The sequence below is a fragment of the Phyllopteryx taeniolatus genome, chromosome 20 (assembly GCF_024500385.1).
Source record: "Phyllopteryx taeniolatus isolate TA_2022b chromosome 20, UOR_Ptae_1.2, whole genome shotgun sequence".
NCBI classification, from domain to species: Eukaryota; Metazoa; Chordata; class Actinopteri; order Syngnathiformes; family Syngnathidae; genus Phyllopteryx; species Phyllopteryx taeniolatus.
The window spans coordinates 798,942-822,305 of NC_084521.1; the positions used below are offsets into that span (position 1 = coordinate 798,942).

The 23,364-nt window shown below is 44.7% G+C and overlaps 1 protein-coding gene across 2 annotated transcripts; it reads left to right on the forward strand.

The window, feature by feature from the left end:
* The first annotated feature begins 1,761 nt into the window (after positions 1 to 1,761).
* si:dkey-192l18.9 (F-box/LRR-repeat protein 7) lies at positions 1,762 to 23,063 on the forward strand. Of its 2 annotated transcripts, XM_061758326.1 has the most exons (4): positions 1,769 to 2,107; positions 10,130 to 10,219; positions 20,559 to 21,164; positions 21,408 to 23,063. In XM_061758326.1, exons 1-4 carry the CDS (start codon positions 2,071 to 2,073, stop codon positions 22,142 to 22,144), a joined length of 1,470 nt encoding a protein of 489 aa, XP_061614310.1. In that variant the 5' UTR covers positions 1,769 to 2,070; the 3' UTR covers positions 22,145 to 23,063. The 2 variants fall into 2 exon arrangements, with proteins under 2 accessions (XP_061614311.1, XP_061614310.1); XM_061758327.1 differs by lacking the exon at positions 10,130 to 10,219 and having other exon boundaries at positions 1,762 to 2,107.
* The last annotated feature ends 301 nt before the right edge of the window (positions 23,064 to 23,364 follow it).

Below are 23,364 nucleotides of genomic sequence, written 5' to 3' on the forward strand. Positions count from 1 at the left end.
TTTTTTTACTGAGCCCCTGCTTATTTGCATTGTTTTTACCTGATCCCTTGGTTATTTGCCATTAAAGTGTTTTAATATATTTTGGCAATGTATGAGGGGTAAAAAAAAACCTATAAGGGATTAAAAATCTATAGATGCGTACCCCGTTAATAGTGGAAACAATTCTGTCTCTCAAAAGTAATTATGTGGTGTCAAAGTTTGGTGTGTGTGTGTACACATCCTGTTTTTTCCAATTTGTTGGGCTGTCGCTGGCTTCAAGGCGCCGTTGGATTGGAAAAGGTCCCCATGCAGCAGACAACTGCTGTGCAGAGGTATCCAATAACCTGTGCTTAGCCTATTTTTAGAAACATTCCAAAATGGGCGGTAAAACCATTCTCTGCTCACAGTTGGCCCAAGTCCTCCTCAATGTTCCTGTGGGAATCCGGCAAACGCGGCAAGTGGCGTTCTCGTATGAAGAAGAATCAGTGGGGGCGACCGTCCGGTCAACCATCTGTCGCCAGGGATGCGTTCAGGAACCACTTGCAATCGTGAAAAGGAACGATATAGACCATATAAAAATGTCTTTCAAGAGTTGTAGTCGACCCTCACACTTTCAACACATTTCAAGTTATTAAAATGCACTTCAACTTACTAAATCACACTTTTTAAAGTACTCCTCATAGCGCCCACTCTCACTCGCTGTCAAAAACGAGAGACTATCGTATTCCATCACTTTTAAGGAAAAGAAAAGAGTCTCACAAATACAGTTCTCTAAATGAGGCAGCGCGTGTTTGCTTCAAGTTGCTTAACGTTCCCTTGCATTTTTCCTATTCATAATGATACACAATTTCAAAAGCTTTCTAAAGTTGTACAGAGAAGATCGCAAGACTGCCTGGGAACTTCTAAAGCGGCAGACTGAGCAACAAACCTCCATCATTGAGTTTGTGGAAGACATTTTCTGACAGGTGTGTGAAATGTTTGCTGGGGTTGTCTTTGAGTAATTCACCAAACATGATGGCAAGTTCACATCAGCACTATAGCGCGCTTTCCATTTCAGCGTCAAAAGAGCACATACTGTATGTGCCATTAATCTGAGCAACAGAAAGTCACTTAATTAGCCAGTCCCTCAATGATCATGTTAACTATTTCCGAATTTCCAACACACCTATTTTTCAATCAACTTATCTGTCAAAATGTAAATTACGGCCAGCATTCTGTCTCCCTTACAAGCAATTTACCTCGCGTAACATTTTTTTATAATTTTTTTTTACTAACACTTCACACTTTCAAACTACTCAGGCTAAAATCATTTCAGCCGTTTGGTCTGTTTTCTCAGCTGCTTGGTCTGCTTTGGTCAGCTCAGATGACGTAGAAGGGTTTGCACCTGGTATGCGTGACGTCATGATGAAAGTCCCTACATATTATATTTTGATAAAAGGTTTGCTGATACATATTTCAGCAACTTCCAACCCCCCCACCCCTCACTACAGCGCCATCTGCAGGATTTCGCCACTCAAATCCCGTTTGACTTTGTGACTCGCAACAAAAATCTATCCATGTCCACTTTATTATTTTTATCTATCTATATGCAAATGACCAGCTTGTAATTATGATGTTTGCAGACTTGCACAGCGGCGTTTTGGGCTGCTGCGGTCCCTTTAACGTCCCGGAGTCGGAACTCATGCGCGTGCACGCCGTCCCGCAGGCGGACGACAACAGCTGCTTGCCATTTAGGACACCTCCAGAACTTTTTTTTTTCTTCTTACTGTGAGCTTTTTTTTTTTTTCCCTCTCCCCACCTTTTCGCCACCCGAAACTTGTTTTGCGCATGTGCAGGAAAAGAAAAACAAGGAGGAGAGAGAGAGAGAGACAGAGAGAGGAGGGAGGATGTAGACGCGGCGTGCACCGCTGGAAGAAGAAGCAGAAGAAGGAGAAGAAAAAGAAGGAGAAGGAGAAGGAGAGGAAGAAGGCCGGGCCGTGAGGCGTCCCGCTCACGTCCACATCTGGATTAACTCTTTGGACTTTTTTGAATTTCTGCTTTTTTTGTTTGTTTTTTTTGTTTTTCTCGGTGCTCGACTATGTGTCCTCTCCAATGGGTGCCAACAACGGAAAACTGTACGGAAGCGAGGGTGAGTGCGCCAAAGTTGCGCCACTGAGTTCGAGCAAGACTAAAATGCAACTGCATGCGCACTTGGAGAAAAAAGTAAGCAGGCATCGCAGCAACTTGACTGCAGAGGATAAATACGGTTGATTTGCATTCAAATGCACACCGACGGCCACATTACAACAACTTTCATTCTTGTAAAGATGTCTTAGTCACCCTAAAGACAAAAGGCGATCCATTTAATACAACTGTACTGCAGCAAATGTTCTTTTAATGTGCAATTTGTTGCCTCAAAATGAGATCAAATCATATATTTTTTAATAATATGCTTTTCATCCAAGAGGCAAAAGGGGATCCATTTTAGCCATTTCATAAATTCAATTTAATGGTACAATGATATCATTGAAACAAATCTCTTAGGCCACATTGGAATGACTTCCAAAGATGTGCTAATCACTCTAAAGAGAAAACGGGACATTTTTTAGTCAGTTAATAAATAAAAAGAATACAATGGAACATCCGGCATCTAGCATTTAAACAAAGATAAGGAATATTAAGGTACAATCTGCACCAATTTTTTGGATACTTTAGTCACTTTTCAGTTTCAAAAAAGGTTCTCCAAGCATTAAAAGTAAGGGTGCAAAAGCAGAATATTGGAGCGAGATACATATTGTACTCCTTAAGTTACACTGAGACGATACATACTGAAGGATGCATCTCTATGTTTCACAGTGTTTGCTGAAGAAGATGACACCAAGCGTGCTTGTTTTAGGCAGTTGAAGTTTACTGCAAAAACGACACATAAAAAAGAGACTTAAACATTGGCTATTTAAACTCCAAAATGTTCAACCGAACTATATCATGACAGAAGTCTATTAGCTTAACGCTAATGTATAATATGAAATGCCATAGACTGGCTAACTGAAATTTGCATTGATGTTACAGTAATTTTTAACCTTCAAGGCTTAATTTACACGTCAGGTCTAAATGGCCAAATCAAAGTGTGAGCGCATGTGCGTGGTTAGCGGAGCCGGGTTCAAAGGGCGTGAGCGCTGGGCCTTCTGACTCATTGAGATCTTGATAAGAGACAATTGCTGACATTTTTTTTGCTCGCCGCTGTCGTCTGAATGCCACATGGAAATCAAGTGGAGGAATTTCATGGATCCCTTCGAGGCAGCCGTCCCCAAACTTTCTTGTGCATGTGTAGGATTAGCGGAGGCGGGTTCAAATCTTTTCAAAACACACTTTTTAAAGTATTCCGAAGCACCTAGTCTCACTCTCTCATTGTCAAGAAATGGGAGGCTGTTGTATATCATCACTTTAAGGAAAGGAAATGAAGACTTGCTCCAGTAGTTTTGCAAATTAGAGGTGAAGCGTGCTTGCTTCAAGCTATTTGTCACTGCTAGTGGAAGTTGACTGTGAGAAAAAAAAGACTAAAACAAAAGACCTGCTACCGGTGTAAGTGTGGCTGTCATGGTTTTTGATCAAAAAGTGGCAAAAAAAATTTTTTGTGGACAGAAACCTGTCAATTTGTGTAATTGTGTAATTTCAAAGATTTTGTGCAACATTTTCTTTTATTTATCAGTTCTAAAGCGTCTTCATTTCACCACTGACCTTTGTGGCGTCTGTCTGTTTTGTCCAACAATTGTGACGTTTGTCGCCTTTTGTTGACGTCCCATGAGCATCCAAACTGCACTCGCGTCGGATACATATCCAATTTATATCCACATGTGAAAGAGGCCTTGGTCAGATATGAAAAAATTGGAATTGTAATGTTCACACTGACATGGAAGTATCTGATACAAAATCTGAAGTGACCTGCAGTGTGAACATAGCCTCAGAGGATAATATATTTACTTTTGTTACACCTCAACAATAAAACAACAAAAACAAGACTGAAAAAAATGGCTTTTGATAGCAAAATAATCACTTACTTACAGATAAACAATGAAAGAATGCGCCGTGAGCAACGTTGACTTTGCTGCATGGCATGAGTTGAACCGCAGTACTTTTTTACATGTCCTTCGGTATTTGCTCAGTACACTGCACCATTTCACACATACTGTGTTTATACCGTACACATACCTACTCTGCTCAAGTGTCAGGTGCCTAAAGTTGTCTGACTTCCAACGTGTTGGCATTGCCCTTGCTCTGAGATTCAGCGCCTAATCTTGATCGTGTACTCAGAATCTGTGCTGATCACAAATCCAAAGCGATGCAACGCCGCCATCTACAGGGATCTGTCAGTCATTGCAGTTATGTAAAAGCTTGAATTTGACAGACAAGCTGGGCGAGACTGTCTTCCACGCCAACCCGTTGAGAAATGTATTTGACGAATATATTCCAGCTGACGAACATAAAACGTCCACGGCGTGAATGAGTTGAGAGCCAACCATCAATTTTGCAAATTCCTGGTTTTCATTCTGTGGAAAATGTCAAACTTTGAAAATTGCTGGAATTTTGCAACCCGACCAACTTGTCGACTTGCTTTTTTTCACGTGTGCGGAGGCGACGGATGCACCTGATTTCCAAAATCAAATTTCCTCCAGCCTGTGGTCGTCAATAAAACATTTCTTCTGCAGTTTCTCTGTGCGGCTCGGTACCAAATGGCCCAACCGGTACCGGTTGTTGGGGACTGCTACTTCAAGATGATAAATTGCTGTTTGTTAATACTTGTGCTGATACGAAAGAACTTTCTCCATCTTGCAGATAAACTGAGGGAAAGTGTCTCACCTAAATGGAATGCATTTTTTTTTTCTCAAAGTGTGGATGTTCTGATAACTCAAATCCCAGACTCCCATTCCACAACAGCGATACAATCTTCCAACTTGAAATGATCCCGGAATGTCAGCCTCACCTCCACGTTATCATCTCAGAGGCCCAATCTTCTTCCAACGTGGATTCCCTCCCCCGAAATGTCGGCCCACGTTATTTCTGTCGGCCCAGCTGAAATGTTTGGAAAAATAACATTCCAGTGTGATCCCGTCCTAAGTCAATAACGGCAGAGAAAAAGATGTTTAAAATAACAGCGCCGCCGCACAGCATTCCCAAGGAAGCGCAGCGGCGGGACGGTCTTCCAAGACCGGACTCTACGGGTCTGAGGCGACCTCCGCGGAGTCCAGTTGCGACTTACTTGAGGCTTTTTTCAGTCGATGCTTGCGTTGCGACTTTCAAATCCTAAAAGCCAGGGAGACCGATCCATCAAACCGCACGTTGACACATGTAAACCCGAAAGCAGCTCCCGCTTTGGCAGCCTTGCATGTCTAAAAATGGGCCGCCGTACCAAAACGACGGCGGTGGACGGCTGCCGTGATGGCGTCACCCTTGCTGTCCCCATTCAGCAGATTTCCATCAAGAAAGTGCGACTCCCTCACGATTCCTGTCAGTGCTGACAGATGGCGTCACCTGCATGCTGTACCGATTCATCGGTTATCGCGGCATATTCAAGCAATCTCCAGATCCTAGCAAACACGGCCCCAAGTGGCTCACATCTGAGCAAGTCACTTCCAGTCATTTCCAGACCCGCCCCTAAGAGGTGAAAATAAGACATCAAGACATAAAAAATGCTAGGATTAGATTATTATATAGGTTTACCCCTCCCACATACTTGAAATGGTTTTAACCTTATTAAAACACACAAATGTATCAAACACACTTTTTTAGGCATTCCCTAGTGCCGGTTCTCACTCTCTCACTAACAAGAAATACGAAACTATTGTATAACATCACTTTGCGAAGAGGAAAAGAAGATTCAAACCACGCTCGCTCCACGCTGTATATTTGACATTCCCAGTTGAAGTTTACTGTAAAACTCACCCAAAACAAAAGAGAATTCAATGCTGGATATTTAAACACCAAAATGCGAAACCAAACCATAACAAACATCCGCTAGCTTTATGCTAACAAATAATGTGAAACGCCATCGACATGCTAAGGGATATCAGCATAGATGTTACATAATGAATCCTTGCGCCTGTTCTCACTCTCTCGCTGTGTCAGGAGAAGGTCAACGTTTGCATAACATCACTATGAGGAAATCGAAAGAAGACTCTCACAGTACTCCAAGTAAGAGGCGCAGCGTGCTTGCTTCAAGCTGTTTATGTGTCACTCCCATTTGTTAAAACTCAACTCAACTTTATTTTTAGGACTTTCACAACAGCCAACCACTGTACACAAACCATAAAATATAATAATACAATCATAAAAAAAATCTTCTCCAATCAAAATAAACTGTAGCTCCCTTCACATTGGCAATTCACATAAAACAGGGACAATTAAACACTGTTTACTGAAACAAAAAAAATCTTCAACCGACCCATATCATTACAACTAACGAAGGTTTCATTCTAACCTATGATGCGAAATGCCATAGGCAGGCTAACTTAACTTAGCATAGATGTTTGGGTAATTCGAAATCTTCAAAGCTGCTACTTGAACACACATGGAGCGGCAACACACATAGGGCTGCAACGAATACGCTCGAGGAATGTTCTCTGCCTCTGGGATCCGCTTATTTAACTTATTCACTGCCAGGCCTCCTAGTTTGATTGAGTTTGATACAGTATCTCTAATTATGTGTGTTCGCCTTTAAGAGGGCGGGCGGGGTTGAGTAGATTTTAACAAGCACCCTGAATATGTTACAGTTGTGCACACTGTAGTTGTATATTATGGCCAGTGTCTTTACATTGTATCTGTATCTGTACATTGTGGCTACATTCCGATTCGAAGTGCTGTTGGTGAGGGAAAAAAAAAAAAAAAAAAAAAAAAAACAATTGCGAGGGACAATGTTTGTGAAAAAATGTATTAAGGTAATCGGTGTCTTCATTTTCATCTTGATTTTAGTTTAGTTAATCTGGTCTAAGATGATAAACGCACAGCCACGAAGCTCCTGTAATATGATGTCACATCCTTAAACGCTAGTGGCTCAAGTCAAGTTGCACAACAGGCTCCGTATGCCTTTTTTAATCAAAGCCCTATGTGTTTTTTAATACATACAAGAAATGCTAAAAACGCTGCTTTGAAACTAAAATGTGTGTTTTCTTGATTTATTGAAAACATTTCGAGACAAGAAAATAGTTTGGTGCTCAACGTGAATTTAAGAAATAAAAGGGTTGATTATTTAAAAAAGAAAAACAATTGATCATTCATTTATATTCTCTCTGCGATGTGGGAGCAACTATTACTGGCGCTTAGTTGGGGACCTCCTCTGCCTCTTCTTCTTGCACTTATATTGGCTGCATCTCTTCCAGTCGAGCTCAGTGCTGGCCCTCATGTTGTGGCACAACCGGGCACTACGCTGACGCTGTACGGCTCTAAATTTGCACTTGCACGTATACTGTGAAAAGCCCTGAAAAACATTCTGTAAAAATCTTAAACTTCTCCTGGAAATGGTTTTGTATTTTGGTATAATCCTGCTAACGGTACGTGTGGTATTTACTTGAACTTCATGACAAGTCATCTCATTTAGAGTTGAAAATCTACGTTTTAATTGAGACAGTTTGCCTTTTTCGTTTTTTTTTTTTTTTTTAAAGTAAGAAACGTTTTGGGGGGAAATTTGCGGCAACCTGGCAACACAGTTTGCGTTGTTGTGCGCTTGCCAGTGTAACGTAGCCACCTGCAATAACAACGATGGAAGTTCCCAAGATAATACAATTTGGATTCAAGGATTATTTTGTCAATGAAGTCTGCAAAAATGGATGGCAACCCGCACGGCTTGCAACTCGCACATTCAAAACACAACAATGATGACGTCAAACTTCATCCGTCACTTCAAAACTCACAAAGCTAATTGAATAGTTTAGGTAGCTGGTCAAACATTAAATGTCATAGAGTGGTTTGGGAGGGATAAAAATAAAAATTCCGTGATTGTGAACATTTTAGTACAGCTAAGTATTGTAAGTATGACTGGGACTTGTTTGCTTAATTTTGTTCTCTTAAGAACAGGAGTTCCAAGTCTGTCACCCAAAAAGTATACAGCATAATTTGTTCAGAAATAAAGTTCAGTTAATTGAAAACTTTAAAACATCCATCCATCCATCCATTTTCAGAGCCACTTCTCCTCACGCGACCCTAGTGAGGAGAAGCGGCTCAGAAAATGGATGGATGGATGGATTACATTTTACATCATTTTTTAAAGTGTTTTGATTTATTCTATTACCACTCCAATGCTGCGACCTGAGTAAGATTGTATGACTTAACTTGCTTAAACCAATGACTTGACTTGACTTGACTTGGTTGATTTAAAAAAAAAAATTAGTGACTTGGGACTTGCTTGAGACTTAAAGTCTCTGACTTGAGACTTGCTTTGTGACTTGTTCTCAAACCCGTCTCCTCGTTCTCGTCCAATAAAAGAAGTGCACAACAATCGTTCTGGCACGAATCGGCATATATTTATGGGGGGAGATGTGAGGATTCTGCCCGACGCCAGCGAGATATATGTGTGTATATATATACAGTCAACCCCAACTGAAAGCCCAAATTTGCGTATCAAACGTTGCTTAGCTGGAGGCCGGCTTGTGACTTTCTGGGACGATGCTCTCCGGCCTGTCATGCGTAATCCGTGTGGGGAAAGCCACAGGGCTGCATTTATGATCCCGCCAGAGGAATGAACTCCCATAAACAACAAGCCGACACACAGACAGGCAGTCTGCAGTCACCGTGGCGGACGAGTCTTCTTGTCCATGCGTTCGAAGAGCTCCACCTAAATCTTTGCTCGACAAGCTTCACTCATAAGAGGTGGCAAAATAGCTCAAAGGAGAAAGTACGCATATCTGCGTTCAACCGTCGGGAGTGAAAGGAAAAAGTTCTCAGAAAAGCAAATGTTTAAGTCAAGTATGGAGAAAGTGGTGCCTCAACACAGTTTCCCCATTGAAATGAATAGAAATGCCATCATTCCGTTTCCATCCATCCATCCATTTTCTCCTGACTAGGGTCACGGGCGTGCTGGAGCCTATCCCAGCTATCATCGGGCAGGTGGCGGGGTACACCCTGAACTGGTTGCCAGCCAATCGCAGGGCACATACAAACAAACAACCATTCGCACTCACATTCACACCGACGGGTAATTTTAGAGTCTCCAATTCATGCATGTTTTTGGGATGTGGGAGGAAACCGGAGTGCCCGGAGAAAACCCACGCAGGCACGGGGAGAACATGCAAACTCCACACAGGCGGGGCCGGGATTGAATCCCGATCCTCAGAACTGTGAAGCTGACGCTCTAACCAGTCGCCCACCGTGCCGCTCATTCCGTTTCAAATTTTGTAATTTATTTTTCACAAGAAAAATATCAGTCTATAATATTGTAAAAACATACAGTAATGCCATCATTAAATGGAATGTCAAGATTGAAAAAGTTTTTGCCACACTTGTTGCTTCAATTGAATGGACCCTGTGCTGCTCCTTCTGGTGTGTGCACCTTGGCCACCTGGGGGCAGTATAATGCAGACAGAGAAGAAGAGTTTCACAAGTTACTCAGTGAGCTGCAGTATTGTTAGTCGATTATATGCCAGTGGGCATTGTAATATTAGCTGTCTGCATGTGTTGCTACCGTTTGTGTTCAAATATCCGTGACTCAAGCGGTTATTACATTTTGACACCTATGCTAGTTGTTAGCCCTTCTATGGAATTTTGCATCCTTTGTTAGCATTGTTAGCAACTTGCAAGTTATCTTATCTTAGGCACCACTTTTCCTCAAAACTCTCCTTTAATACAGTAGCGAAGTAATTGTACTTGGTTACGTCCCGCCACTGCAAGTGCCGAGCTGTAAATTTCCGAGGCCGCGATGCGAATGAAGCACTTGCATTTGGCAGAGGAGCGAAGTGTGTGCGCCCAAAAAGTACCACGGTGGTCGTTCGTTCAACAGATTGATTGCTGGTGAGGAGGGCTGAAAGGCATTCAAGTGTTGGTTTCAACTTCCAATTATTAAACGGCCACGAAGGAAGAGCCAAGCCGACGTGAAAAAGGTGTCATGAGCGATAGAACGAGCGTGACGGAACCGGACGAGATGAGACTTTGTCATCCTCAAGTTGTCGCTTTGCTTCCTCTGCAGGCAAAGGGAGCTCCAGCATCTCGTCTGACATAAGTTCCAGCACCGATCACACGCCCACCGAAGCTCCCAAGAATGCGACTTCCAGCGAAGGTAAAGCATCTGGTGCTCATTAAGCCCCTCTCGTTCCGCCTTCTCCTTCGTCTTCGTCTTTGTCTCTTCCCTCGTCATCCACGTTTCGCGCTGCCTATTTTTGGAGAGGAACGCGGGTGTTCCTGGGATGACCCTCGTTGGAACGCAAGCTCGCAGGAAATCGGGCTTCGAGGGGAATACTGCGTATATGAAACAGAGAGGGGAAAGGGAGGGCTGCAGGTCAATTGGTCATGAGTTTTTCACAGCTTGCTCCGGCTTCCTCCTGCGTTGCAAAAAACGGGCACATTAGCTTCGCTGAAGACTCGAAAATCAGTGGTGTCCAAGCTGCAGCTTGGGGGGCCATTTGAGGGCCGTCCTCTGCATTTCAGACGCCGGCGGCATATGGGTCAGGACCACTATTGCCTTTGGTATCCTCATCAGAATTGCTCAGTCATCACTAAAATCTAGCAGAATATTGAAATTCTGAGATCTCATTACCAGTGGCCAAACATTTGTAAACATACCAGTACAATGATAAGTCTCTTAAAATGTGTTTCCTTCCTTTGATACATTTTATTCTTTGGATATGAGTTAATTCGGTGTCTGTAATTGGTTAAATAGAAACTTTTACAGGGATATTGGGACCAGCTTTTCGTCTTCCTTCAATGGAGGCTGAAAGAGTGGATAGTTGCAGAGTTAATACTTCTAACCATTTTCTGAGCCGCTTCTCCTCACTAGGGTCGCGGGCGTGCTGGAGCCTATCCCGGCTGTCATCGGGCAGGAGGCGGGGTATACCCTGAATTGCCAGCCAATCGCAGGGCACATACAAACAAACAACCATTCACACTCACATTCACACCTACGGGCAATTTAGAGTCTCCAATTCATGCATGTTTTTGGGATGTGGGAGGAAACCGGAGTGCCCGGAGAAAACCCACGCAGGCACGGGGAGAACGTGCAAACTCCACACAGGGGGGGCCGGGGATTGAACCCGGGTCTGCAGAACTGTGAGGCTGACACTCTAACCAGTCGTTCACCGTGCCGCCGAGTAAATACTTATGCTTTGTAATTTCCATCATATTATGCATCTGTTTGGATGTTGACGAGCTTAACATGTCGACACCGTCATAGTGGAAAATCAATTGATATAAAAACCTTTCATAAATTGAAATGTATTTGTGAAACAGTACTCTGTCAGAGAATATATGTTACTACGTGAAGGTAATACTATTATATTACTAATACAAAATACTAACATTAGCCCAAAATGTCCACCCTGTCTTTGGATTATTTTGTTTCTTTATGACCTTAAAAAAAAAAAAAAAAGACCTTTTCACCCGGTACGATCATCTTAAAATGACGTGATTGGCGCCTTTTTCCAATCACGTGATTGGATCAGTACAACTCTTGGGGCAGATCTATTCCAGTGGGCTGCAGGGCTTTCACTGCACAGGAATCCATCTTTTATGGTGGGAGTTAGGTTAATATGTGAAATCTGTGAAGTAGCTACCACACATTTCTTTTGATTATTTACACATACATATTTTTAAGATGTAGGAACCTCCCCAGACTCTTTTTACTCTTCCCCACACTCCTATTAACCTTTATCATACTCTTATAAACACTTTCTATACTCTTAAACACACAGTAATGCACAGTAGTACTGCACACTATGTATATTTTATGACATTTTCTCATTTTATTATTTTAAAAAATAATTTTAATGTTTAAGGCTCACAAGCATTTATTTTACCACATAATACACTCATAATCCCACAATATGAATATGAAAAAAAAATCCACAATGTACTGAATCCATAGTAGTTGTGCCACTACATGGTTGTGGATGTGTCCACGGGGAGATAGCGGTCCATCAACAGTTAGCGTGAGATTCAGTAGCGCCGTTCCCCTCCTGAGTTCTGGCTGAAAGTGTTATTTTGTTCTCCACGCTACGTGGCAGTAATTACAGGGTCTGCAACCACCGCTGCCACAGTCCTGTCCCCCCCAAGGCCGCAGTCCTGTCCCCCCCGCCCCCAAGGCATTACTCGTGATATGTTAGCTTAAGGCTAGTGGTTAGAGGAAACAAAATGGTTTGGTTGAAGTTTAAATATACAATGGTTATATCTCTCTTTAGTTTTGTGAAAAAGTTAGTTGCAATATGTTTAAGTGAGTTTTAATATGTTTAAATGTTTTTAAAGCATGTGGGAGGGGTAAAAACGCAAAAAAAATTTATATAGTCTTGTGTAGTGCAGATTTTTACCAATGTCCCCCACAAAATTCTGAGGGTTGACTGTATAGTAAATTTAATAGAATTTTGGTGACGAATGAAGGATTAGAAGAGATTGTGCTGTTGACTCCATTCTCTCAATTTTAAGATACATAATAATTCGCATCATTTCAAGAATTACCTTGTAAAATGTTCTTGGAATGTTTGTGTCAAGAGAACGCAGAGAGGAAATGAGAGCCAAAGCTTTTTTTTCCCTCAAGATGTTTTCCCATCAGCTGTCCCCACTTTCATTCGGGGAGTCGGAGCAAAGAAGAGTGAGAAAGGAAAACCAAGAGGAGACAAGTTGTTTCAGTCAAGGAGGAAGCGGTGGGCTTGTTGTTTTCATTCGTGTCACATTTTTCACATCAGTGACAAGAGAACTCTTTGACAGGAGCTCAGGAAGACGTCTCTGGCCGCAATTCTCGCCGGCCTCTTGTCAGGTTTGGCCTGTGGCGCACCTGGGTTCTTTTGGCTGCTTTAGACCAGCCGAACCGACACTTTGGACCCCTTTGGACTTCTATCCTGGGCTTGTCTTGTTTCACCACGTAAGCGGGGTAGCTCCAGGGTCGACTATAGTAGTAGTTGTGGTGTACAATGAGGGTAAATGTCACAGGGTGCCTGGTTGTAAATTATAGTTGTGTTCAAAAGCCCCCAGTGTATCCCACAGTACATCTAGAAAAGTGGTGAGTGCCGACGGTCACTGGAAAATGATATAGACTGATAATGCATTGCACTGATACGAGGTGTTGAACCGATTAAGCTTTACTACTCCTCATCGGCGACTTCTAGTCACGTTTTTGGGATCTCGTCTGCCAATTGGCCAATTTACAGAGGACCGGTCGCCTGTGGAGCGGCAGAATGTTCGGCCAACAATGGGCGCGGTCTTTGTACATCTTGCTAGCTAGCCCAAGTTATACTGCCGATGAATAACGAACAGGAAAAGCTAGGAACAAACGTTTTCTTCCTGGGGAAAGAAGATAGTCTCTTCTTTCCTTTGGTATGTTAGGTGCTTAAATTGTCACAGAACACAATATTCTGTGTGTCGTGAAAGATCAGTCACCAACTTAAAACAATATCATGTTATCATAATTTATTTTGTTGTTGTTGGATATTTACTGCAGAAGTTCCACTAGCTAACTTTGATGCAGTACGTTGTAATTATGTGACAGCATTGACGTCATTAACGGCGCCCGAGTAGCGTTCCAAAGCTATTTTTCATTTCACTAATGAGTGCACTATTTACTGTATAAAAATGCTTTTGTAGTGATTAGGGAGTAGGGAATGATGATTGATTCCGAACGCATCATTCATCATTCCTTCCTTCCTAATTTTCAGTGGACATTTGAGGAACTATCTAGGTCCTCTATGCAACAATGCCTACATAGCCTGATATAAGGACAAACTAGGAGACATTTGTTCTGGTTGCTAGAGTAGTTTGTGCCCCTGCGGTGATTGATTGACACCCCAGGCTTGGCTACACGACAAATGCTACATCATGTAATTAGCTTAACACACATTACCCCAAACATGGCTCCCGAATGTTTACAAGTTCAATACATATCAAATCTTTTTACAGCCCCGCCAGAAGTGCCGCGGGGTTGTAATTAGGCGCAGTGGTGCCAGGAGGAAAGTGCTAGCATGTCATTACCTCCGCCGAGGAGGTTCTGTTTTTTTTTTTGGTGTCGTTCGTCTGTCCCGTCGAACAAATGCAGCGCGAGCGTTATTTTCTTGCGAGAACACGGTGGGTGACAGCGAGAGGAAGAAGGATTACCCCGAAGATCCCTGCATGTCGACAACCCGTCTGGTTCTAGTCGGTTACGAGAGGAGAAGTTGGATGCGTCCTCATGCAAACTTTGGGGACATGTAGTTGCAGTCGCAATAGGTGAAAATCTGCAAAAGACGATATCAAAATGTTTTGAAATAGTTTTACACCTTCCACATGCTTTTGAACACATTTAAACATATTAAAACACACTTCCACTTGTTAAAAGACACTTTCTAAAGTATTCCTTTGCACCTGTTCTCACTCTCCCGCTGTCAAGAAACGGAAGACTATCGTAAAACATCACTTAGTCACTCCTTGTTGAAATTGATTGTGAAACTGACACATAAAACACATCGGCCTGAATTATCATACCCTTGGAATCTCAAGTTTGTCTTGGTACTGTTTCCAAGGCCAACAAGTGAAAGCAATGTTCCCAAGCTGTGTAAAGACGTGACAGCGATCGATGACATCAGTGATCCACTGCAGACTTTTGGCTTGTGGGACAGAGATCATGTCGGTGAGAATTGTTGCGGTCCAGATGAAGGTCGGCCGTGGGAGTTGCGCACGGCCGAGCGGTCCGCTTCCTGTCCGAGTGCCGCATTGTAGCGGCCCCGGCGGCGCCTATTGTCCTCTGACTTGTGCCGTGACGTCAGCGCTTCCTGTCGCGAAGGCTTTGCTGATAGCTCGGCCGCCACACCGCATGCTAACGTCGACTTCCACGTATTCAATTCAAAACGAGGGCAGACACTGGTGTTTTTTAAGTCCCGGTGTCCTGGTCAGATGAGGTTTTTTTTTTTACAAGCGTGGCACAAATGTGTGTTTTGATTGTGTCGGCCCTCTTCTCACTCTCTTGCTGTCAAGAAACAGGAGACAATTGCATAAGATCACTTAGGGCTGGAAAAGAAGAAGACTATCGCTCGCAGTTTTGCAAATCAGACGCAGTATGCTTGCTTCAAGATGTTTATTAGCTGATAAAAAAAGAGAATGAAACAATGTATATTTAAACAACAAAATGTTCAACCCAACCATGTAATTTCGTCTGATGAAAGTTTGCTTGTTTAATACTAAATTATAATGCAAGAATTCATAGACAGGCTCATGGAAATTAGCATTGATGTTACGATAAATCTAAACTTTGAAAGAACTACTCCTTTAACACACACAGTGCAACAACGCATACAAACAGAGTGTACGATAATACTCATTGGCAAATATTCTCTCTGCTCTGTGTAAATTACTACAGGATTACTGAAGCTCAGTAGGGGACCTTCCTTGCCTCTTCTTCTTACCATTCATTACGCTGGATGTCTTCCAGTGGAGCTCAGTGCTGCCAGGCAGGTTGTGGCATAACGTAGTACTGCACTGAAGGCACAGATCTCTTAAATTCTGAATTGCCTGCATACTGCAAAAAAAACCCATAGTGGGCTTCACTGTCATCTTCTCAAAAGAGCGCCCCCTTGCTTCCTGTCAGGACCGCTGAGCACGTCACAGGGTCTTGAGTGCCGATCGGTGGCAGGCAGCGGTCTTCCTCTCCAGTCCCTTAAGTGCCGCTCATTCCCATTACAAAGTGTTCGGCGACTGAGGCAGGAGTAGCCGTGTCCGCCGTCGACTGTGGGTCAGAATTGCCAGAAAATCCGGGTGGATCTCCAGCAAAGTTAAATGATTTCTTCCTTGGTCGAAGCATGACCCCACCACGACTAATTGTACTTTTTGAATGAGCAGTCAGGCAGAAAGGCAGGCAGGAAATTTGCCACCTGGCGCTCGTACACCTGGCAGAGGTCTCAAAAGCAGCTCGGTGGCTGGCCGGGCCTGAAAAGAATCCCTGCACTTTGAGTTTGCAGTCGCACTGCGAGCCTGCCCCTGCACTTGTCTCCGTCCGTCTCTGCTAAAGTCACGAGGCACCTCTGCCAAGTTATCTTCCCGCCTTCCTTTTGCTCTCGCTTCTTTTATAACAACCACAAACATCCCAAATCAAATGCTGCGCTTCTCGTTCGTTGAACCCTTACGTACTTCAGCGACTATCTTTGGCTCCTGCAGTCGTACCGCAAGGCTGTTGGAGATATTTTTCGACGTGCTCGGCTCAACCAACATTTGACCATGCCGTTGTTCTCTTTTGGGTGATGTTTAACATCAAAGTTGCAAACAAAACATGACTTGAACTTAAATTGTGATGCTTTTGGATGACTTAACGGAGTTTGTGAGTGAGTGACCTTCCACTCCTATGCGTGTGCTAAACACCAACACCTGTGCTCAGAAAGACTTGCGCCACCCGTGGAGACTTGCCATAAACGTGAGAAGGACGTGTGGCTCCTACAATAATGTTTGCGTCAAATTTGGACCCATTTTCACATTTGAAAATACTGCAAACCCTAAAGTGAGCCAAAACACATAAAAATGAAAATATTTGAAAATGTCATTCTTTTGTACGGTTGTGAGAAGTGCAAGCTGGTCTACAAAAATGGATTTTCGATTGACTAGTATGAGGAAAATGGTGGCAATCTCAAAAATGGGAAACTGCACATGCCATGATCGTGTGTATTTTTTATGGGCTAGTGGTAGCATGGCCAATAGCTAACATGACTGCTAACACATGACCGACTGCTAACACAACTATTAACATGTGACCTTTAACACGTGAGTGACTGATAACACGTGACCAACTGCTAACAATGTGACTGATAACATATGAATGCCAACACGTGACTGCTAATACAGCTTGTTATTAGCAAACATAATCCAATGTCTGCGTTTCCAACACATCTGCACAGGTTTCCACGGAAACACACCTGTTGGTCTTTGAATTGTCATAAGGGAATCTCCCAACAGTCAAAGAATTCAAGTCAATGAAAACTCGGAAAAAAATGAGGTCGCCCTCCGCAAAGTTCAACATTTCAACAAATGGAAAAATAAAATGACTTCAAATCAAGGATGGATGGACTATCAGAACATGACAAACACTTTAGTTTCCTTGCATTTGACTGTAATGTTTGGGCATAAACTGATCATTTTGAAGTGATCTCTGACTTTTTTCCCCAGAGCTGTATATATGTATTTTCATGGGATGGTGGAGACGGTGTTCACGTGGGAGTTTAAAACAGTCCCGAGAACTGTCTGTGTTCGCACCACATTTGCAGGAACATGGGCCTGTTGGTCTCTGAAGGGTCACTGGCCAATCTCGAAAGACGAGTATACGAATTAGCATACATACAAAATAGGAACTTTAAATATAAACTGACGGTAGATGTTTTTATCCCAAAACGAGGGTTGTCAAACATAAAAAAATGCACTTTCACTTTTCTCTAAAACATTTTATGAGGATAAATCATGCATTTCTTAATGACAGTTTAGTAATAAAATTTTTAAAAGAGCTATAGTTCATAATTTGTTGTAGACAATAGTTATGGGGATATTCTTTAGAAAACGAAGAGTACGTAAGGATTCAAATCCAAATTTGCAGCTGCATTTCTCCCCGACTGATTTCCATGAGACCCCGCATATCAAAGCGCCATCCAGATGGCGCTGCTCACTTGATGCTAATTGGATCCTTCTGCCCCACGCCGCTGTGGATCCGATTTGGGTATTAGCGGCAAATTATTTCAGGCTTCGTGTGGGCGCACGCTCCTCGAGAATGCATGCGAGCGGCCCTTTTGGTTGCCCGCTTCTGCGTCCAAGGAAAAGAGCAGATGTCGGACTCGTTCTCCTCTGATTTCCTGCGGCACGTTGAGTGGTCCAGCATGTGCGTAAACACGCTGGTTTTTTTTGCGCCGCGCGCAGATTCCAGTTAGTTTATTCATGAATGAAGTCAACGTCCTCTCGGTCACATCACATGTTCTTCATCAGGAGTTGTTATGGAGACAAAACGTGTTGTCATGCAAACTGTGCACTTCTGTTTCATCCCTTTTTGGGCTTTTAGTCGTGTCCAGGGATTTTCACTGAAATCCAAATCTGAACCAAATAGATCTGATCTGGAAATGTCAAAAGAACATTTATGTGACTTCCTGTCCACGATGTGAAGATTTGGTGTTGGTTCTGTTCTTGTTTTAAAGATTGAGGAGTGTCAATCACAAAAGATAATTGAATTGAAGGTCGCACCTTGCTTGTCTGGGAAATTCAAGCTTCTCCATAACTGTAATTAGGCTTTGCACGATCAGGATTTTGGAAAAACAACAACCCACCGATCCGATCACAAGATGGAGCAATGTGTCCATTTAAATCACTTGTTCATTTAATGTATATACTTGTGTACTGTACAGTGAGTATCTTCAAAAGTGTTCTGTAGAATTTTAAACAAAAAGTAAAACATCGATGACCTCGAGGGGCCATTCAAGGATTGGCCACTGACATAAGTTTAAAGTTCAGTCAGGTCGAATCAACATTAACAGAAATAATGGGTGCAAACTTACTGTAATGAAATGACTTTATTGTAATGCACTTACTTTACATGAACAAATACTGTTAATGACATGCCAACTCTAACTTTCTCACTGTCACGGCTATATGGACGGGTGTTGTCCAGCGTTGTTTGCGTCAGCGTCTGTTCGGTTGTTAGCTTTTCCGTTTGTTTTGGTAGCGGCACACTTCTCCTGGTATACATTCTTCAGGTGCCTGATCAAATGTGTTGTGTTGAAGCATTTAGATGACGTTCCCCCATGACGTACTTCAGTTTCGCACAGATTGCAAATGGCTTTCATGTTGTCTGTCTGAAACGCCGCAAAAAGTTTTTTCACCGACAAGATTAAAAAAAAATAATAATAATAATAATTGGCCGTCAGATATTTACAGTACTACGTCACAAGACACATGACAAGGCTAACTATAAAGTAGCTTTTGGATTCAAATATACACCACAGTGCTGTGGAGTAAAATGTATTTTGCGGAGCCGATCAACAATGTCATCGGTCAGATCGGTGAATTATGACATTAAAGCTAAATGCTAATTATCGGCCGATACCGATCAGGCTGATCAGATCGGTGTAAAGTCGAACTGTAATGCTGTGTGCCTTTAATGGGTGTGAAAGCACAAATATTTCACCTCATTGTGTTCTGTATGAAAACCAAAATGTCTGGTCTACTTAAACAGCTCCTTTATGCCAATTTTCCAGGGAACTCTGTGTGAAACTGAGCATAGCACACTTTGCCTACATATGGATGTGAGTTTTAATGCTCAGGAGAGATCTTTTAAATGTAGCCGCAAATCAGATGACTAGTTCCAAAAGAGTCTGCGGATGTAATCAGACCCAGAGACGGAGTCCGGGTCTGGAATAGCGATCCGGCAAGAAGGATGTCGCTTCCCCGCTGACAATCCCGACACACAAATCGACATTAGGGCCAGCGTGGCGTCCATCCGTCAGGCGGACGCTGACACGCGGCGTACAACCCGGCTGACGGACGGTCAGGAGGCCGCATCCGTGGTTACGTGACTCGTGTCACCGATGCGCTGATAGCCCAAATCACAATCAGAATCATCTTTATTGGCCAACATCGCTCAAACATGCAAGGAGTTTGTCTTCGGTATTGTTCTCAAATCTGTAGAGGAACTGGGTGAGGCTTCAGGCCACGTCCCATTTTCATTTTCTAATAAATCATATCTGCAGGCCTCTGTTGCACAATTTATTGACATAAATTTTATGTCATCTCAATAAATTAGAACGAATATATTCTAATTTCACGGTGGCCGACTGGTTAGAGCGTCTGCCTCACAGTTCGGAGGAGCGGGGTTCAATCCCCGGCCCCGCCTGTGTGGAGTTTGCACGTTATCCCCGTGCCTGCGTGGGTTTTCTCCGGGCACTCCGGTTTCCTCCCACATCCCGAAAACATGCATGGTAGGTGTGAATGTGAGTGCGAATGGTTGTCTGTTTGTATGTGCCCTGCGATTGGCTGGCAACCAGTTCAGGGTGTACCCCGCCTCCTGCCCGATGATAGCTGGGATAGGCTCCAGCACGCCCGCGACCCTTGTGAGGAGAAGCGGCTCTGAAAATGGATGGATGGATACTTCATTAAACACACAGGTTGACCCGATTCTAATTTATTGAGATGTAGTTGTATAAGAAGTAGGTTTACTTTGCTGCTGAAACTTCTTTTAGCATCTTTTAGCCTTCACAAGTGCGTCAATATCAGGTATCAAATCGTGAGTAGCTGCCAATTTCAGGTCATTTAAGCGGTTGTCCGTGCGACCGCCAGTAGACAAAATTAGAAACAACAGTTACTTTTATTGAAAAATAGCAGCGAAGGAGTTCTCCGGGGCGCAGGCCATACGTTTGGCGCCTCTGTCCTATACTCTTTGATTGCCGTTTAACTTCCAACCACGTTGCGGTCTCTTGGCCTTTCAGGTTTGGACTCCGGCACGAGGACGCTGAGCACGCCTAGTCCGGGCCTCAAATCGTCGTCTCTGTCCTCCCCGGCGCTGTCCAGCAATGGCCGTGACACCAACTCCACGTCGTCGTCCTCGTCGGCCGCCGCCTCCGAGACGGTGGCCGTGGTCCACCCCCAGCCAGGCACCCGCACCCGCTCCCGCGTCCCCAGGGGCCACGCCCCGGCGGACCTCCTGCCCGACGGCGTCCTGCTGCAGATCTTCTCTCACCTTCCCACCAACCAGCTGTGCCGCTGCGCCCGCGTGTGCCGCCGCTGGTACAACTTGGCATGGGACCCGCGGCTGTGGCGCGCCGTGCGGCTCGACGGCGAACTGCTGCACGCCGACCGCGCCGTGCGGGTGCTGACCCGACGCTTGTGCCAGGACACGCCCAACGTGTGCCTCACCCTGGAGACGGTGGTGGCGAGCGGCTGCAAGCGGCTCACCGACCGCGGGCTGCACGTGCTGGCCCGCTGCTGCCCCGAGCTGCGCCGCCTGGAGGTGGCCGGCTGCTACAACATCTCCAACGAGGCCGTGTTCGAGGTGGTGTCGCGATGCCCCAACTTGGAGCACCTCGACCTCTCAGGTAGTATGATCGGACAATTCATTAGGTACACCCGCACATGCACCTTAGTCCAAATCTGCCGCCATTTTGCAGATTTTTCAGAATTTTCTATGTATATGTTCAATTACGTTTTAGTGCGATTAAAGCATATGGGAGGGATATTTGAAGGCTTCAACTAATATGGAAATGGATCTGTGAATAAAGCGTTGCACCAGTGCGAAAAAGGCCAGTGCTGAGCGTTGCCTAATTTGCGCCCCCCCGCAGGCTGCTCCAAGGTAACGTGCATCAGCCTGACGGAGGAGGCGTCGCTGCAGCTGTCGCCGCTGCACGGCCAGCAGATCTCCATCCGCTACCTGGACATGACCGACTGCTCGTGCCTGGAGGACGACGGCCTGCGCATCATCGCCACGCACTGCCCCCGCCTCACGCACCTCTACCTGCGGCGCTGCGCGCGGCTCAGCGACGATGCGCTGCGCCACCTGGCCCTGCACTGCCCGTCCATCCGCGAGCTCAGCCTGAGCGACTGCCGCCTGGTGGGCGACTTCGGCCTGCGTGAGGTGGCCCGCCTGGAGGGCTGCCTGCGCTACCTGAGCGTGGCGCACTGCGCGCGCATCACCGACGTGGGCGTGCGCTACGTGGCGCGCTACTGCCCCAAGCTGCGCTACCTGAACGCCCGCGGCTGCGAGGGGCTGACGGACCACGGCTTGGGGCACCTAGCGCGCAGCTGCCCCAAGCTCAAGTCGCTGGACCTGGGCAAGTGCCCGCTGGTGTCGGATGGCGGGCTGGAGCAGCTAGCGCTGTACTGCGCCAGCCTGCGCCGCGTCAGCCTACGGGCGTGCGAGAGCGTGACGGGGCGCGGCCTGCGGGCGCTGGCCGCCAACTGCTGCCAGCTGCAGCTGCTCAACGTGCAGGAGTGCGAGGTGTCGCCGGAGGCACTGCGCTTCGTGCGCCGCCACTGCCGCAAATGCGTCATCGAGCACACCAACCCCGCCTTCTACTGACGGCGGCCGCGCTCGCTCGGCTGACCGACGGAAGGCTTCCCGCTCCGCGCCTCAACGGAGCCCTGCAGAATGTATTTAATGTATTTATCTGTAAAAAGAACAAAAACAAACTGTTATGTGGTGTCGACAGAGACCCAGACGTGACATAAGGGGAACGAAAGTTCAGTTAGGCCCACAATTCAGTCCGCCTCTGCATATTTGTGATTCAATAGTTGCAGATTTTTGGGGAGACTCTATCCTCCCAAACATAAAAGTATCACTTTGTCGCCAAAGAACGAGAGCGGAGGCGCTTCATTTGGTCAGGCCCTGTCTCATAGAAAAGTAGTGCTTTGCCGCCATTTGTAGGCAATCGTGAATGTCTGCACTTTAGAACTTCCCGGGTCAAGGGATACATTTTCCCTCCTAACAAAAAGCCATAGGAAATATTGATTTTTGGAACATTTCAACCTCAAAACTATATGAGCCTGTTAGAAATGTAATAAAATGAAATATTTATTCATCGTCTTTGGCGAGGAAGGTCAGCTTTTTGAACTGGCCCAAATTCTATTCTTAATCACCTTGTTTAACGTGACACACCTGTCCCCATACAGTACGTAGATATGCACTTCAAAGAAAATGGCGGCCACCCTGTACGATAACGGCACACGTTGTCCACCGAGTACAAAAATGTCACATTTTTGCAGCACTTTGCGATGGGACAATGATTCTGTTTTGGACTGAGCATCAAGCGCTAAAATGCCACAGGATTATTTATAACGCAACAAAAGGCACAACATGCTTTTTTGTTGCCTGTTCACACCCTTTTTTGTTTTTTGAATGCAATCACGATCCGCTTGTGACAATCCTCAAGGACCATGACATAGTAGCACACAAACACAATGCTGCTCCAATTGTGCCAATAAAGTCCACCAAAGCATTGGCAAGCGGTTTGTTTCGCATTAATGTTCAACTGAAATGAGATGAGGTTTTATATATATTTTTAGCGTCTTTGTTTTAAAACCGATTGGCTGGCAACCAGTTCAGGGTGTACCCCGCCTCCTGCCCGATGACAGCTGGGATAGGCTCCAGCACGCCCGCGACCCTAGTGAGGAGAAGCGGCTCAGAAAATGGATGGATGGATGTTTTAAAACCAGGTGAGGCAATTGATAATAGTTTCTCTGGGACGCCAACATGTTATTAGTTGTGTTATTAACTTTGATATCACTTTGCTGGTGAGTACA

Coding starts and splice junctions, on each gene's coding strand:
- si:dkey-192l18.9 (XM_061758326.1), top strand. CDS start 2,071: ATGGGTGCCAACAACGGAAAACTGTACGGAAGCGAGG. Junction 2,108..10,129: donor AAAACTGTACGGAAGCGAGG/GTGAGTGCGCCA, acceptor CTTCCTCTGCAG/GCAAAGGGAGCTCCAGCATC. Junction 21,165..21,407: donor GGAGCACCTCGACCTCTCAG/GTAGTATGATCG, acceptor GCCCCCCCGCAG/GCTGCTCCAAGGTAACGTGC.